Here is a 16,446-nt window from a genome sequence, read left to right on the forward strand (position 1 = left end):
CATCGGTATTTGTGAATATCGCATTAAACGGAATCGGTGGTCACAGATTTCCTGAGAAAACAGGAGCAGCAAAGTCCTGCGAGTAAGGAGTGAGAAGAGAGAAGGACTGATTTCCACCCAGAAAGCAAACACCTTATCCGACCTACTGAAAAAGCCAAGGGACACGCTGGAGCCCCCACCAATACAGACTGACCTTAGTATGTCTGACGGCAGTTGGAGTTTTGCAGATCGATGTGTGTCTCTGTTGTTCTGCAAGTTCTGCCAACAAGTGCTTAGTTCACGGGGCATGAAAGCCGTGCTTCTGGCTGATACAGAGACCGATCTCTATTCCACAGACGTGCCTCCCATCAGGTAAGTTAATGCATCATAAGATTGGAGTTAACTCTCTTATCTTCCCCCTTGTCTAGTTTGAATAGCTTCTACATAGGAGAGATTGGAAGAATATTATATATTCTTCTTGAATCACAGTGACTGCTCTTAATTTAAATTGAGGTTCCATTTCTTGTTCTCTTTTACTACCCTTGCAGGGTAGTTAAGGTGAGTTGACCGGTTAAGTGCTCTTGGTGGAAACACAAATTTTCAAATTCACATTTTGATTCGTGGTCCCCTAAAGGGTGAGATGGAGGATGACACAGGCCATGAATATGTTAAAACTGGATTTCTGCTGCTTAGCCTTGTCTGTCTGTCCTGATGTTTTATAAAATCTTTATGTGTTATAAATGGAAACATTTGATTTATTAAAAAATAACCAAAAGCACTGGAGAAATGTAAGATTTTCTGTAGTAAGCATGTTCAATTTGTGATCAGTTAAATATAAACCTTGAGCCATGTAATGTTGAACCTTGTTGTGTACTTTTAACATCTTACCTTTTTATATTCCCTGCAGAATGCAATCTGCTTCCATTGCTCTCTTTAGCAAACTGCAAGTTGATAAGACCTTTTAAAAATGTTTCGCAATTTAAGTAAGAGAAACAAATAGTTTTAATGTTAGAATTGCACTATCACTGCTGCGACAGGATGTTGGAACGGTCACTTTCACTTCCCCTTATGTTTAGTATGTGATCTAGCTATTGTGGTAACAACCAAAAGAACCAAGTGGAGGGTTGCATAAACCACAGGAAGAGATAATCTCTGTTTCTGACAGCTTCAATAGTTGTGAATCAAAATATAACTGCTGAAATGTGTGGAAATGAAGAACCTCACTGGGATACAATATTTTATCTATACTATTTATTTATCGAAGACAGTATTTTTAACATGAGTAACCATTAAATTATTTGCTCTAATGGGATCAAAACCAAAACTTGCTAATGTGATCTCCCATATCTACACAATCTTGCAAAATACATGAGTATAATTGCATCCACATTGATTTCAAAAAAGATATTCGACTGCTATGAAATTATTTCCAAGATTGCTTACAATATCTATTCTGTGGAGAGAATCAGGATTCCAGATTAATAACTACATCCAACTAAATGTAGTTATTATTCAGTACTTTTCATGTTAACTAATGGCAAGAGATTTATAGAGGTGAGTGGACAGGAGCAGGGAGATCTCAGCCTTACCAATAATACATTTTCATGCAATCTGTATGCCGCATTATTGAACAGCAGGCTCCCCGCTCCTCCTGTGTACTTTCTGTTGAGCTCATACATGGCCCAAAAGTCAGTTAGCACTTCAGCAGCTTTTGGATTTCAAAAGATCAAATATGCAAACACAGCATAAACTAACTTTTAAACTTCCTAAAATGATTCAAAGACAGCTGAAAATACTCCAGAACAGCCTACATGAAAAGAACTCCTATTATAGCCATTTTATAAAGGCCAAGTCTTTGTGGAATTATACAATTGTTGTTGGTTTTTTTGTTAAATTTATGGCATAAGTTATACGTACCTGGTAAACATTAGCTGAAATCGTATCATGAGACTTTGGCACTGTTGTTGAACAATTTAACAGTGTGGCTATTGTTACCACAGGAATGTATTAAATTTAGAAACCTGGATTTCAGGCTGAGACATTAAAAAGGAAAATTTGTTACAGTGCTCCAGGAAATATTTTACTGCTTTTTGTTTCTTTTGCTCTGCGGTATTAATAGCTTAGCATCATAGCTATTGATGTTCTGATGCAACTAAGTGGTTAAATATAAAACATAGACCCAATAAGTGGGAAAACTGGGAGTTTTTAAATGGCAAATACACCCGATAAATACTACCTGCCATCTGATTGTTTTCTATCATGTCAAAAACCCAAAAGATTAAAAAATAAATTGAAAATATGCATTGGGGATTTAAAATGTTATACCCTTATTAGGATTTTTTTTCTTCCTAGCATTTTCCCAGAAATGTAGAATCCATTGCCACTGAGTTTGGAAGAAGACATTGAGGACTTTGTGTTTCTACCTATGTTAACCCTGCTTGGGTGTGTGGGTGTGTGGGTGTGTGTGTGAAGTACAACTATCAATAGTGTTATGTATGAATCCAATCAATGAATAGAGATTTAAGCAATCCCTTGCTTTTTACAATATCCTCTTGCTACAATTTCTATCTAGGCCTAGAGCAGAGCTGAAGAAAGTGTTGCCAAAGGATCATAGATGATTCAGAGAACTCCATTCCAAAGTGAGCAGGTCCTAAATACTTAAGAATTAATTCACAACTGAAAACTTCCCTTCTACCCTTACTCCAACAGATCTTGGTTCCACGTGCTTCTAAGGGTGTAGCCCTTGACATGCCACAAACCAGAGGATTGTAAAACATATGATTGCATTGGCAGTATCATCTATATCCCCTCTGCTTCATACCAAGAACTGGAAATTATTTTGGCGTTTAATATAATAGAAACAGACACAATACAGCACTGTAATAGCTAATACATCTTCAGTCAGTATATTCTACCAAAATGCACAGCCACAGGGCTTGGAATACTGTAAGCAGTGAAGCAATCCTCATTGTCTTAGAAAATGGCAATATTCTAATCTGAAATAATTATGGAAATATAGCACATTGTTTGGAACTTAATATTTTAGGAGCTTAAGCAGTAGTTTTCTAAAAGCTAGACTAATAAAGCTAATAATAAGGTCTTTTGTTAATTATGTTCTTCTAAATAAAAACTAAATAAGTAATGCAAATGTGCCACTTCTTTATCTTAATAACTATCAAATAAATATTTTCTATTTTTTCCCTTCCATTCGCAGTGCACATTACAAATCTATAAAGGTACAGTCTAAAAACTAGATCAGTGGAATTCTCAGCTCAGCTTTTCCGCAAAACAATTTGGACCCCACTGGATTGATTCAGAAGTAACATCCCCACCTGTGGTCAATGGATAGCTCTGAAAATGAGTTGATGTAAATTTATTGTAGCAGTATTGCCAGCTAATCCAGCCAATAATCTCACCTGCATTAATGAAAACCTGAGACTCTTAGTTAAAATTCTGAATGAATTAACCTAGCTGCATTGCTTGAATGTTGGCAAAGCAGCTACTTAGTTTTTTAAATCCTATATTGATAGCTAGAAATATGATGGAATGTTCTGTTATACTGTAATAACAGTAACAATATCCTTTGACCATTCAGAATTGGTGTTCTTCTAGTTAACAGCTGTATGGAAGGTAGGATTGCTTCAGAAGTTTGATTTTGAAAAATCTGACACCAATGGACCTGCTTTTCAATTCTGAGCTATAAGTACATTAACATCTTTTGAATTTTATACATCTAAATGTTGCAATGCAGTTCTCTACTCAAAAGTATCTATAAAATGTATTTTAGAATATATTAGAAAAGGCAAAATATCTTAAAACTATTATCTTAATTAGTTACATGTGTGTTTTCAAATTTTGTACATTTTTTAGACTGAAGATTCAAAACCAAGACCAAAAAAAGAGTTAAAATAAATATACCTGAAAAAGATACTAAGAAATTGACTAACATCTCTATCCATGTTGCTGTTGACCTTTGACTACAATAAAACATGTCTAAGCACAGTTGAAAACAGCTACAATGTTTACACCATGAGATTGCATTACAAAAAAAATGTTTTAGATTTAGGAATATTTCAGAATAGAATTTTTTACTTGCAAGTTAGTTGTAGGCATGTTATGTGGAAGTGAATATTCTTAAAGTTGTTGGTAGCTGTTATCTATGAAGGTTAATAGGATTATAGCCATATAGCCCCACCTAATGACAGTAGAATTTGTCTCTATGGGACTTACTCTGCATTTAGTAAATGGGATTACAGTCTTAAAGAGCACAGTGGCTGAGTTTCTGCAACACATTAAAGTCCAAACAAATCAGACTATTTATGCTTAGTGATTTGCTGAGATACAGTCATACATATTTTCTATGTAGTCACTGTCTTAGAAAGTAAAACAAAATCACTGCATTGGTTCCAATTTAAAGAGAAATGCTGATTCTTAATTTTTCATTAAAATGTCTTTCTTTCCAAACTTAGGATCATAATAGAAATGTTCATTTTCTTACAATGAGCTACAATAATATTTCCTAAGCCACGGGTGTGAAACTTGCTGCATCACGTGATGTGACATATCGCAACTTTTTTCACATTGCCGGAGCTGGGGTGAGGGCAGCCTCCGCATGACGCAACTGGCCCACAGGCTGGCAGTTTGACACCCCTGTCCTAAGCCATTATACTGATCATCCTGGTTTGAGATAATAGGCAGTGTTACACCAGTACATCTGGAGTACATCAAGCTGGGGAAGGCAATACTATAGAAACCAGAATTGTCTTAATTCTAGCATGAAAAAGCCACCTATAGATCAAAGTTCCTTTCACAACCCAGCTTAGTTTCTTCATTTTTGGAGAGTCCTGACAAGAAAAGGACTTCTTGTCAAAACTTCAGAAAGTTGAATTTATTTCCCAGCTAAGATGGTTTTACTGTACTTCCTTGACAGTGGAGAGGTTTATGATTTTGGAAAGAGATCTGTAAATGAAAAAATAAAGGGAATAGCTCTCTGTTAGAATTTCAATTAATACTATATTTCATGGTTAAGCAATGATCAAGTTTATTTTAATCATCTCCAATATCTTTCCTTTCTAATCACTACCAGTACAGTTGACTTCATTGGAAACTGCTATTACACAGAGATGTGCAAATGTAAACTGATGAATGTTGCTTGTTTGAAATGGTGAGTAATATTACAGTATTACTATTATTATATATTCTTTAATATATAAAAATATTATTAATAGCTATGTCTATTGCTTATTTCTATGCAAGATTTAAAAGCTACATGATTACTGATAATTTATCTAAGTAAATGCTAAATAATCATGGAAGTGTTGAATTAAAAATCTGTTGGATTAGTTTCAGTAATAAATGGGATGGTATATGGTGATCTAATACGTGTTTTGGGTTTCTATACCAAAATAAGATATTCAAGGTTTCCAAATTTCCATTTACAAAATTGGTTTTCATTTTTAATGGCTTTTTATATAAAAAAAAGTAATGGCAGAGATAAGGTAGATGAAATTTGTCTTAGCATGGATATAGGAAATATTGAACCTTTTGAATTTCTGTACATTTTGTATTGTTGATTGCAGTTTTAAAAAGTTAGCAGTTATGTATTAATAGTTGAAAATGAAGGTGCAAATGATTTTGATCATAAAAAATGGGGAGGAGTTATCTTTTTTTCCCCCCTGGGTTTTCACTGTTTGTAAGCTGCTCAGAATCACTGTGAGTGAGTGGGCGGCCATGTAAATCTTCCAAATAAATAAATGAAATCTGTGTGTATAAGTTAGATGTCTCTGCATCTGTTTCAAGCCCTCTCTTATTTTAACTATTTCTCTCAGAGCTCGTCAAAAATTCGTGCCTTTGCACGATAAATTGATAGCTAAAGTAAAATAGAATAATGTGTTGGTAAATGTCACCAACTGGGATGGGGTGTGCTGCATCAGATGAGCCCGCTATTGCAGCGTAGAAAGAAAGCTTTGGTTAGAAAACTGCGAGGCCAATTTCAACCAAACTCGCCTGAAGCTGCTATGAAAACACATGGGAGTGGTGGCAGTAATGGCACCAAGAAATGTAAACAAAATGAACTGGCAGGGTTTGGATTCCAGTAGTGAATCCACTGTTCAGGTCCTCCTTGGCACCATTCTGAATTATATTTTAATTATTTTGCTGTTTCACAAAACAGTACTCCAAATACAAATAAAAAACGTTGCCAAATTATAGAACTTTACTATAATATATTCATATTTTTTTCATTTAAGAAAACAGAAAGCAGATAACTATTTGTCCTTCTGTGTGTGTATGTTGCCTATTGGATGTGAATCTGACACAGAATCAGTAAGCAATAGAGTTCACAATTTCCAGATCTATTCAGTTTGGGAAGAAAAATTAAGCTTCCATTTTAAAGTTATGCTTTGTTTTCTGTTGGAATTGAAATTAATTTAACTTATTTTATTAACACAGTAGTACATTTGGAGGCTAGAGGTACAGATTATTTCTCCATTTTGCTCATTACTTTGTCCATTGCTGCATTATTTTTGGTAGATGAAAGAATTTTATTTTTATTAATTTGATATGTAAGTAGGATACATTTGCATGTCTATCATTTGTATAGTTCATTTTTTTCTACATAGTCTTTGATTTAAAATTTGCATGTCATATATTTTGTTTGCTTTCCCAGCGGTAATGTTGTAGGCTACCATGTGATTGCTCCATGCAAACCTTGTTTATTCTCTTGCAACAATGGACACTTCTGGATGTTTCACAGTAAAGCCGTTTTTGGAATTGACAGATTTGATTCATCTGGTATGAAACTTCTATTTTTGCACATGAAGTTAATTGTTATTATATAAATGAACCTTTATTGTTAAAGTACAACCATGTATACATTGAGATTGGCTGAGCCTCCCTTCGTGCCCCACCACCACAACTCACAGTGAGAACAAATCCACCATCTTGTTACACCATGTGAGGTAATTGCATAACACACTGGCCTCGCAAGTCAATCATACATAAAGTTATTTCCTGTTCAAGAGCCTGACAGCCCATGGATAGAAGCTGTTCTTCAGCCTGTTGGTACAGCTGGCTATACTCCTGTATCTCCTACTCGATGGTAGGAGAGTAAAGAGGTACCACCAGGGAGTGAGTCATCCCTGAGAATTGTTCTCTCTCAGCGAGCTCTGGCGATGTCATCCAGTGGTGTCAGGGGACAGCCCACAATGTTTTGTGCTGTGCTCACCACCCTCTGTAGTACTTTCCTATCCGCAGCTGTCAGGCCAGCATACCATACCACAATACAATATGAGAGGATGCTTTCTGTAGTAGACCGGTAAAAGAAGATCATTAGCCGTTGTTCTACCCTGTTCTTCCACAAGACCCTGAGGAAGTGGAGTCTCTGTTGGGCCTTTCTGGCCACCTGGGTTGTATTGACTTTGCAGGTAAAATCTTCACAGAGGTAGACTCCCAAGAATTTAAAGGAGGAAATTCTCTCCACACAGCCCCCCCCCGATGTAAAGTGGGGCAGGTTCCTCTCTTTTCCTCTGGAAGTCTAGCACCATCTCCTTTGTCTTGCCGATGTTCAGGTGCAAGTTGTTCTCTAAACACCATATGGATAGTTTTTGTACCTCCCCCCTGTACGCTGTTTCATCTTCACCTGTAATAAGACCCACTACGGTGGTATCCTCTGCGAACTTAATTATCACAATAGATAGGTAGATATTTCAGATCTGTTGGATCTATTTTATTTTTCATTGGAAATTCCATAGTCCATCAATCAGAACCAGTACAAAACAGCTGCTTAAGGAAGTGAACATATTCTTAGTGTTGAAATACAGTATTTTAATCATGTATTTTGCTTAGGTCATGTGTGATTATTAGCCAATAATTTTGCCAAGAAAATGCTGCATGTAAATTAAATTCTCCAATCACTTAAATCATCAGACTGGAGCGAATTGGTCAGCAAATTTCATGCAAATTTAAGGTGATATGTGTTGGATGTTACTTAATGCAAATGCCAGATGGTAGTGCAATCAAGTCATTGTAAAACCATATGCTATGGTTACATGCTATTAAGCAAATCTCTTCATGAGCAACTACACTCGGGGATGAACAGTTTATAAAGCAGTCGTGGTAGTACAGAAGTTGCATTTGCAGTCTTTCTCCACCACACCACCATATCTCTTTCCCAGATTTATCAATATCAACACTCCATCTGTCTGTATACCATACCGAGCTATACTCTGTATAATGTTCCCATCCGTCATATGTGCATTTCCTTCACTGAGAATCCAATTATCCATTTGACCGCTGATTGCTATGTTTTTATAACACATGCTTTACTTCCATCATATTCCACTTTTCACCACATTCAGCAACTCCATTCATTCAAAACATTCCCTATATTGAGTCTATACAGTATCATAAGCTTTCTCTAAATCAATGGACAGAAAGTAAATTTGTCACATTCTTTTGCTTCACAGTGATTTGCTGAAGGATTTGCACACCTCCAACTATAAAACTTGCCAAATTTTACTTATTGTCACCCTTGTGTCTGCCAGCTACCTTTCCAGAATCTTTAACAATCTAATGCCCATCCAGTTTGTGTTTATATTTCTCTTGCATAGGAATATAATGGCATTACTTTTTCTGTATTTTCTCCTGTCATTCCCACTCATCCTTCCATTCATATCACACTAATAAAATGCCTTTTCCTTTAAATTAGATTTATTCAAGATGTTGTACAGCACTTCCCCTACCCCCAACTCCAAAAATCAAGCCTGATTCTTGCATTGTTACTATTCTAGGTAACACACAACTATTATGTAACCAAATTATGACTGCTACCTTCATAGACACGCAGATCAACATCAATGTACCAGTTCATATTTTCTGACATATATTTAGTTGTTTCATTCTTAAATAAATCTACACAAATCCTATTTATCAACTCTACTCCATCAGATCAGACTACTTATCCCACCCTTCCTATCTCTTACACAAATAGACAACAAAATTATTTGCTTTACTTCCATTTAATCTGTTAATTCACTGTTAATTCTTTGTCATCTTATCCTTTTATATTCTATTTCTCTATCTTCCATACGGGCTCACAGATATTAATATCTTCTGTCCGTCATGCCTTTGGTCAGTCAGGGCTTTCATATAATGCGGTTGGTCTACATAAGTCAATAAAGAAGCATTAGTTGTATCTGCATCACATGCAGCAATTCTCGCTAACATGAGGGCACAGTGAAGTTGGTTTGGACATATATTGTCATAGGTTAATTTTATCTCAAACTTGCTTTGGTTGGTCTGTAAACTAGATCTATCTATCTTTTGCAAGTTAACCCTGCTAACTAACACACTGTTGCCCATATCCTACCAACTGAGAGGTATATCAATGTATTGATACTCTCAGGATATGTTTTCTTTGATATTGTGCTTTATTAAGTTAACTTCAGATTCTGACCACAAAAAATATAAACTGATTTACATTTTTTTAGGTACAGATTTCTTGCTTTGGGGCAACTTACCAGATTTACATGAAAGCACGGATGAAGATGTATCCAGCACCTCTGAGGAGGAATATATCAGATGAATATTATCTGCACTGCATCACGTGATGTGTTTCTTGTATTTACAAGAAGTATAATGCACTGATCCTAGGAAGATAGTACAAAAGGAAGGGAAAAAATCCTTCAAAGGCTGATACCTGTCACCCAAAACTATCTGATCTAGTAAGCATCCTGCTACATAATGTGACTAGTATATAAAGATAAGAATGCAGTTCTTGTTCACTTTCTAAAAGGACAAAATCCATATATGTGCATATTTGGCTTCTGGAATCACTTGATTTTATCTGTTTCCAAATTATAACAAACAAAAATCAAATATGTTCCACACGCCTATCAATTATTGTTACATTAGGATAGATCTAATGGCCACATAAGAAAATAAACTCTGTAGTGCTTGATAAGTGAGTGTTATCATTTTTCTGGCCAGAAGCTAGGTCAGACCTCACTTTAGTGGCTACATTTAATGTTGCCCAGAGAGCAGGCAGCGCAGATTGTCCTATTGGCAGCCTTCTAATTTCAGGCAATTGTATTAGAGAGGGCTAATAGAGAGCTCTTAAACATATTTTTTTTTGCATATATTGGATGAGTGTTGAGCACTGCTAGAAGGTTAGCTTTCAAGGAAGCTGGTAGTAATTTTTAATTGCTAGTGCACACTGGTCTTCCCAGTTGCAATGTATGGCAGTGAAAGCTGGACCATAAGAAAGGCTGAACGCCAAAGAATTGAAGCCTTTGAACTCTGGTGCTGGAGAAGACTCCTGCGAGTCCCTTGGACCGCAAGGCGATCAAACCGGTCAGTCCTAGAGGAGATCAACCCTGACTGCTCTTTAGAAGGCCAGATCCTGAAGCTAAAACTCAAATACTTTGGCCACCTAATGAGGAGGAAGGACTCACTGGAGAAGAGCCTAATGCTGGGAAAGATTGAGGGCAAGAGAAGAAGGGGACGAGAGAGAATGAGGTGGCTGGATGGAGTCACTGAAGCAGTAGGCGTGAGCTTAAATGGACTCCAGAAGATGGTAGAGGACAGGAAGGCCTGGAGGAACGTTGTCCATAGGGTCGCGATGGGTCGGACACGACTTCGCAACTAACAACAACAAGTGCACACAAGACCAACAAAATGGAGATCTAGTATGGGAACTGGCATATTTTCCTGCTTCTAGTGGAAAGAAAAGTTGCAAAGAAACAGTAACAAACTGGAACTTCCTACTTTTCTGTATGGGGAATATAATGAAGCATGTGATCAAATAACAAAGTGATTTAAAATTAATACCAAGAGGCATCATTTCTAGCTGAGTTCAGATATTTTTATAGTTCTTTGCAAGGAGGGAAAACCAGGGAATACAATGCTGGAAAGAAAGTTATACATGCAGGGTCAGCTTCAGTAAAATATTATTCTGGCTTCTTTATTGTTGGCACAAGAGCATACCTAGTGTGAGTCTCACTTGTATTCCAAAGTCAAAAGCAGCAGCAGCTAAATAGCTACAATTAGAACAGCCTATTCTGTCCAAATTAATGAAATATCATCTGGATTTTTTTTAAAGAGAACTAATGTGCTTTTGGCAAGAAAAATACTATATAATTATGTACAAGCTGCTTTGGGACTTTCATTGGTCTTGTTACAGGTTATTTTATGAACCTAGATAGGTCCAGTTTCATTTCTAGGAACTGAGTCAATAAGTTTAAATCAACTTTTATTTACTTGAATGGGATAATCCAAATTCAAAGGGGGCAGATTATACAAGAGGAATAACTGCTTGTTTTTATTGTTATTTACGTTTGATTGCTCTTAGGAAAAAATGGAACTAAATACATTATTTGAAATCTATCCTTCTAAACCCTGAAAAAGACACATACTTCATCTTTGGCCACTCTGCAGCTACTTACCAGTTGCAATACCCTGTATTCTGTGTGCTATGTGTATCTCATGTACAGAATTCAGAAACTGGAGAGCATTAGATTTTGTTTTTTGTTTTTTAAAAAAATAATTTTAACTAATGAAGTTTCAAAGCCAAACATAAAGTCATGAGTGGAATTATTTCTTATTTGGTTCAGTCTGGTTGTGTGTTGGCCTTGGATTTCTGCTGGAAAAGAAGGTGTGAGGTGAACATCACCCATTATAGCCAGCTCCATTTTCCAGTTACTATTCTAACCTTCTGGAATTAATTCTATATTTTCCTACGGAAAACAGCTTCCGGGCTTCAATTACATCTCCTGTTTGTCTCAGGGATTGAGATACAACTCAATCATTATAGTGATACCTGTCTTTATCCCATCACCTCTCCCAGTGTCGAAAGAGGAATGAGAGAGTTTGGCCCTGTAATACCCCTACCACCAACTAGAGAAAAAAAATCATACTGTTCTCCACTCCCATCCTTCAAAGATGAGACAATATCATCAACGGTACCAAAGGCAGCTGAAAGATCTAGCAGGAGCAGATCACACTCAATCTCGGTTCCACCACAAGTAATACACAAAAGCAATCAAAGGAGTTTCAGTTCCATATCCGGACCTAAAATCCAACTTTAAAAGTCCAGATAATTTGCTTTATCCAGGGTTTTCTGCAACTGTGGACACATTAACTCCTTGTAGAACCATCTAGATATTGTCTAGAAATAAAACTCAGACAATTATTTTTTTCTTCATCAAATTCAGTAGGGATTCATTCCCAATAAAGATATTGGATAGCGCTTTTAGAATAGTTTTACAGAGGGAAAGAGAACCTATACAGTCCAATTTACATCAGGGGCACAAAAGCATTTACGTCAGTTGTCTCCTTGGTATTCAGCTTTGCCTCATTTGACCTTCTAGGAATCACCAAACTCTTTATTACGTTTCACAAGATTTGATAATCATAGAACAATATAATGTAAATTCATGTAAGGATAGCAACAGGCTATAATATGACTCTTCCTACAGAAAGGCAATTTTACTTCTATTTTCCAGCAAATCATTAAAATAGTTCTCTGTAAACGCAACATAATTTGTATTGTATTTATGAAATAGAACATAGAAGAAACCAAATAAGTAAAAGGTAGCTACAGGAATCGGTAATTATATGCCATAACAAGTTTAATATTCTTCATCTTTTTTGATAGTTTAAAGATGAAATATTTAAGCTGATTGCAAATGTATACATATTCGTGCATGTGTGTGTGCACCAAAGAGATCACAAGACCCATACTCACATGCTTATTCTGAAAAATAGGTTGAAGGCAATCCTTGAACAAAGGAACTAGGTGGATGAGTGTTACACATCCAATTATAAGAAATATGTGTGTGGTACTGTAAAAGACAGATATTGAAAGAACCACATAAAATCTGCATTCCAGTAAACTGTGAGCCTTAACTTCTCTCTATATTTGTCCATATAATGATATGTTGTATTTATCAGAAAGAAGTGTTAACTGCCAAAAAAGGTAGAGACAGAAAGAAATTATTACATTTCTCTTGTTTTTGCAAATTTAAAAGAGGACAGTTCTTTTTAAACAAATCAATATTTTCTGAGCAGGTTATTCTGAACAACGCAGACTTTTAAAGGTGGGTTTCATGGAACAATGAATATGTGGACATCAATATCGCTTTTCAGGGTAACATTTCATTCACGTGTACAGTTCCCATTTAACTCTCTTTTGTTTTTAAGGCAGAGTAAAATAGAAGGATAGAATGTGTACTTTTTTCGCTACTTTTGGCAAACTGCTCCATCAGTTTGGCAAAAGCAGCAGCCACAGTTCTTTGATTTCTTGTCTATCTGCCTTTTATCAACTATTTCCCTACCTTTAACCCTTTTGTGAAAATGTAAATTTTGACTAAAAGCTTTTAAACTTCTTACTGACTGTAGATCCCAAATCTGGTTCCTTTTGGACAGATGTAAAATAAAGCAAGTTATTTAACTCTGAGTTCATTGGAGTAACATATCATGGAAAATAACTGCATAATTCTGATTTCCTTTTGTACATCAATTTATACTGTATAGCAGGGGTGTTAAACTGCCGGCCCATGGGCCGGATGCGTAATGCTGAAATCACACCCACTCCATTGCCAGCAATGGAAAAAAAGTTGTGATACATCGCGACACATCACATAACGTTGCAAGTTTGATAGGCCTGCTTTATAGGAACATATATTCCTGCTTGTAAAGCCACAGTAACTGCAGGTGATCATATTGCAACTCTCCAGTGTAGGAGTATCTGGGCTTTTAATTGCTTAGTAAAGTACTGAAGACTCTTACAATCTCCTGAATTTGTAATCATGTAAATATTCTTGCTATGTTTCATCTAGACAAGAGATGGGTAACACATCTGAAAATCAGGCAAATATTTTCTTGCAGTTATTTCAATATGTTCTCTTGTTCATGTCAGTATCTAGCTAGGCAATGCATTGGAAAGTATAGATTTTCAGACATTTGAGCTGGGAATATGGTAAATTAAAGCCATAATCAGTCTCTCAGTTTAAAAAGTAGACAATAAAATTATTTGAAGTAAGGGTTCATCTACATTTAAAATCAGATTATTTACATAATTGTTGTGTTTCAATGTACAGTAATTGGTTGCAGTAGTAAAAATATATTTGGACAGTCTGCCTGTCTATTTTGAACTCTGCTTTGCTTTTAGGAAGGGTACTGATGGCTATTCAAGAAAGGGAAAGAAGTATTAGTCTTTAGTTAGGGATGAAAATTTGTATAGGCAAGAGGGATCTGCTCCAAATGTTCCCTTCTAAACTTACTCTGTCTCAAGGAGCCATTAGTTTCTTGAGGTCTTTTTAGCAGTCATGTTGTCTATTTGCAGATCTAGCAACCTAGATACCATACATTAAAACAAAAGATCTATTGCAAGTAACATCAAGAATAAAGATTACTGTACTTGTGGCGGAGTTCAGCTATAACTTCTGTTTTAAGTCCAAAGCCTATGAAGCTTGAAATCTACGAGGAAAGAGGCAATCTTACCATTTCCTTCACCTATAAAAGTACTCTTCATGGTTTTCAAAAATGTTATCCATGGCACCTTCTTCCCTTTTGTCACTGATCCTTCTAACTCCGGCAGAAAGAACTGAAGGGAAATTTTAACCAATTTTCATCTAGAGCCCTCATTAAGGTAAAAAAGTAAAGGTAAAGGTTCCCCCGCACATGTGTGCTAGTTGTTTCCGACTCTAGGGGCCGGTGCTCATCTCCGTTTCAAAGCCGAAGAGCCAGCGTTTGTCCGAGGATGTCTCTGTGGTCATGTGGCCGGCATGACTAGACGCCAAAGGCTCACGGAATGCTGTTACCTTCCCACCATAGTGGTCCCTATTTTTCTACTTGCATTTTTACGTGCTTTCGAACTGCTAGGTTGGCAGAAGCTGGGACGAGTAACAGGCGCTCACTCTGTTACGCAGCACTCGGGATTCGACCCGCCAAACTGCTGACCTGATTGACAAGCTCATCGTCTTAACCCACTGAGCGTCCCTGCCCTCATTAAAGCCCTCTTAATGGATGGGGATGTCATGATCCTATGGTATTCCTAATTACAGGAAAAAATAATGGCACTCATACAGCTACAATTTCTTAAGATCTTACTGAATCAGGGATAGAGGAGGCAGAGTAAGTATCTGTATGTGACTCTTGAACCTCAGTGCAGATACAGTTTACAGCAGCTCAATAGATTTATATAGAAGGACCCTAAGTGCATCAGCAGGAGGGATTCAAGAGGGGAAGTTTCCATTTTATGACTTAATTCACCCCACACACACTAATGTGGATCTCTTTTTTAAGAAATAGTACTGATCACATTTGTAGTTCTGTCTATGAAACCAAGATGCCTTGTTACTAACAAGCTTTTAACATTTGGTATATAGATGTTTTGCTAATAAAATTAATTCCAGGGTTTTTTTGTACTGGTTAAGAAGAGCAGTCAGAGATTCAGATACACCTAACGTTGATGATGTGATTGAAAAGAAAGAGTCATAACATTTAAGATTCTCGGACTCAATGTATTAGAGATCCGGAAACCCCCTGTGGCTTTATTCTAAGAACATCAAAGAAGCAAAGGGCATTTCTCATTGATTTGCTAAAGAGGTAGAAAAGAAAATCTTTCAAAAGCTAGTCAAACTCGTAAAAGCAAGACATCCCATATCAGAAAGAAGGTAGGCTTTATTATCAAGAAGCTGCCTGAAAAAGATTATGTAAGGAGAAGAGGGAAATATGCCTGGAGAATGAAAAAAATACCCCCACTGATATTGTGAACAATTCACCTTTAGATTAGCAACAGCATATTGTAGATTGGAACATACATGGTATCCTTGGGAACCAAGAAGTAGATAATAAATCAGTACTGTCAATGTTATCAGAAATCTCAGCTAACAAAAAAAAATGCAGCTATTGTTGCAACAAAATATGGCTCATTCCTGCAGCCTATAAAAGTGAATTTATTCTGGGTAAGGAAGGGGTGTCCTTTTATAATAGACATTTGCCTATGATGATATTTCAAGAAAACCAGTATTTTCATCAGAGGAAAAATACATCCCAGAGTTAAATACAAAAATTCCCAATTTTGTTTATTTGATATCATGGGCACCCATTATGATAATGGGGGGAATTAATCACATATCTCATAATATCATTGCACAAATTGTTGAAATAATCTAATAACATAATTTGCTTTATTTCCATAATGATGTCCTGACACAACGTCATTGAGGCTTAAATCTGAATATTTGTGATTATCAAGCACTAATCCCAAAGTGAGCAAGTATTCCAACACACAATGGCCTAGAATAGTCTTTTACAAGAAAAGATTAGCAATAAAGTAACCTTTTTGATGATATTGGTCATTTGAACAAGAAAAGATTGAAGTATATTATTTAAAACTCAGCAACATTAGTTCTTCATAGAAGGAATTAATTCTCAGCATAGCAACTTTCTAACGGATAGAAAATT

At 36.2% G+C, this 16,446-nt stretch overlaps 1 protein-coding gene across 1 annotated transcript; it reads left to right on the plus strand.

Moving 5' to 3' along the window:
- On the plus strand, positions 1 to 13,470 carry FAM72A (family with sequence similarity 72 member A). Its single transcript, XM_081322541.1, has 4 exons — positions 1 to 351; positions 5,066 to 5,143; positions 6,647 to 6,771; positions 9,468 to 13,470. Exons 1-4 carry the CDS (start codon positions 200 to 202, stop codon positions 9,560 to 9,562), a joined length of 450 nt encoding a protein of 149 aa, XP_081178667.1. The 5' UTR covers positions 1 to 199; the 3' UTR covers positions 9,563 to 13,470.
- Positions 13,471 to 16,446: the final 2,976 nt, after the last annotated feature.

Source organism: Vipera berus, assembly GCF_964194415.1.
Source record: "Vipera berus genome assembly, chromosome: 3".
Lineage (NCBI taxonomy): Eukaryota > Metazoa > Chordata > Lepidosauria > Squamata > Viperidae > Vipera > Vipera berus.

What these genes read in the sequence shown, in the direction of transcription:
- FAM72A (XM_081322541.1), top strand. Translation starts at nt 200, where the DNA reads ATGTCTGACGGCAGTTGGAGTTTTGCAGATCGATGTGTGTCTCTGTTG. An exon ending in AATGTTGCTTGTTTGAAATG is followed by an intron (nt 5,144 to 6,646) that starts GTGAGTAATATT and finishes TTGCTTTCCCAG; the next exon opens with CGGTAATGTTGTAGGCTACC. An exon ending in TGACAGATTTGATTCATCTG is followed by an intron (nt 6,772 to 9,467) that starts GTATGAAACTTC and finishes ACATTTTTTTAG; the next exon opens with GTACAGATTTCTTGCTTTGG.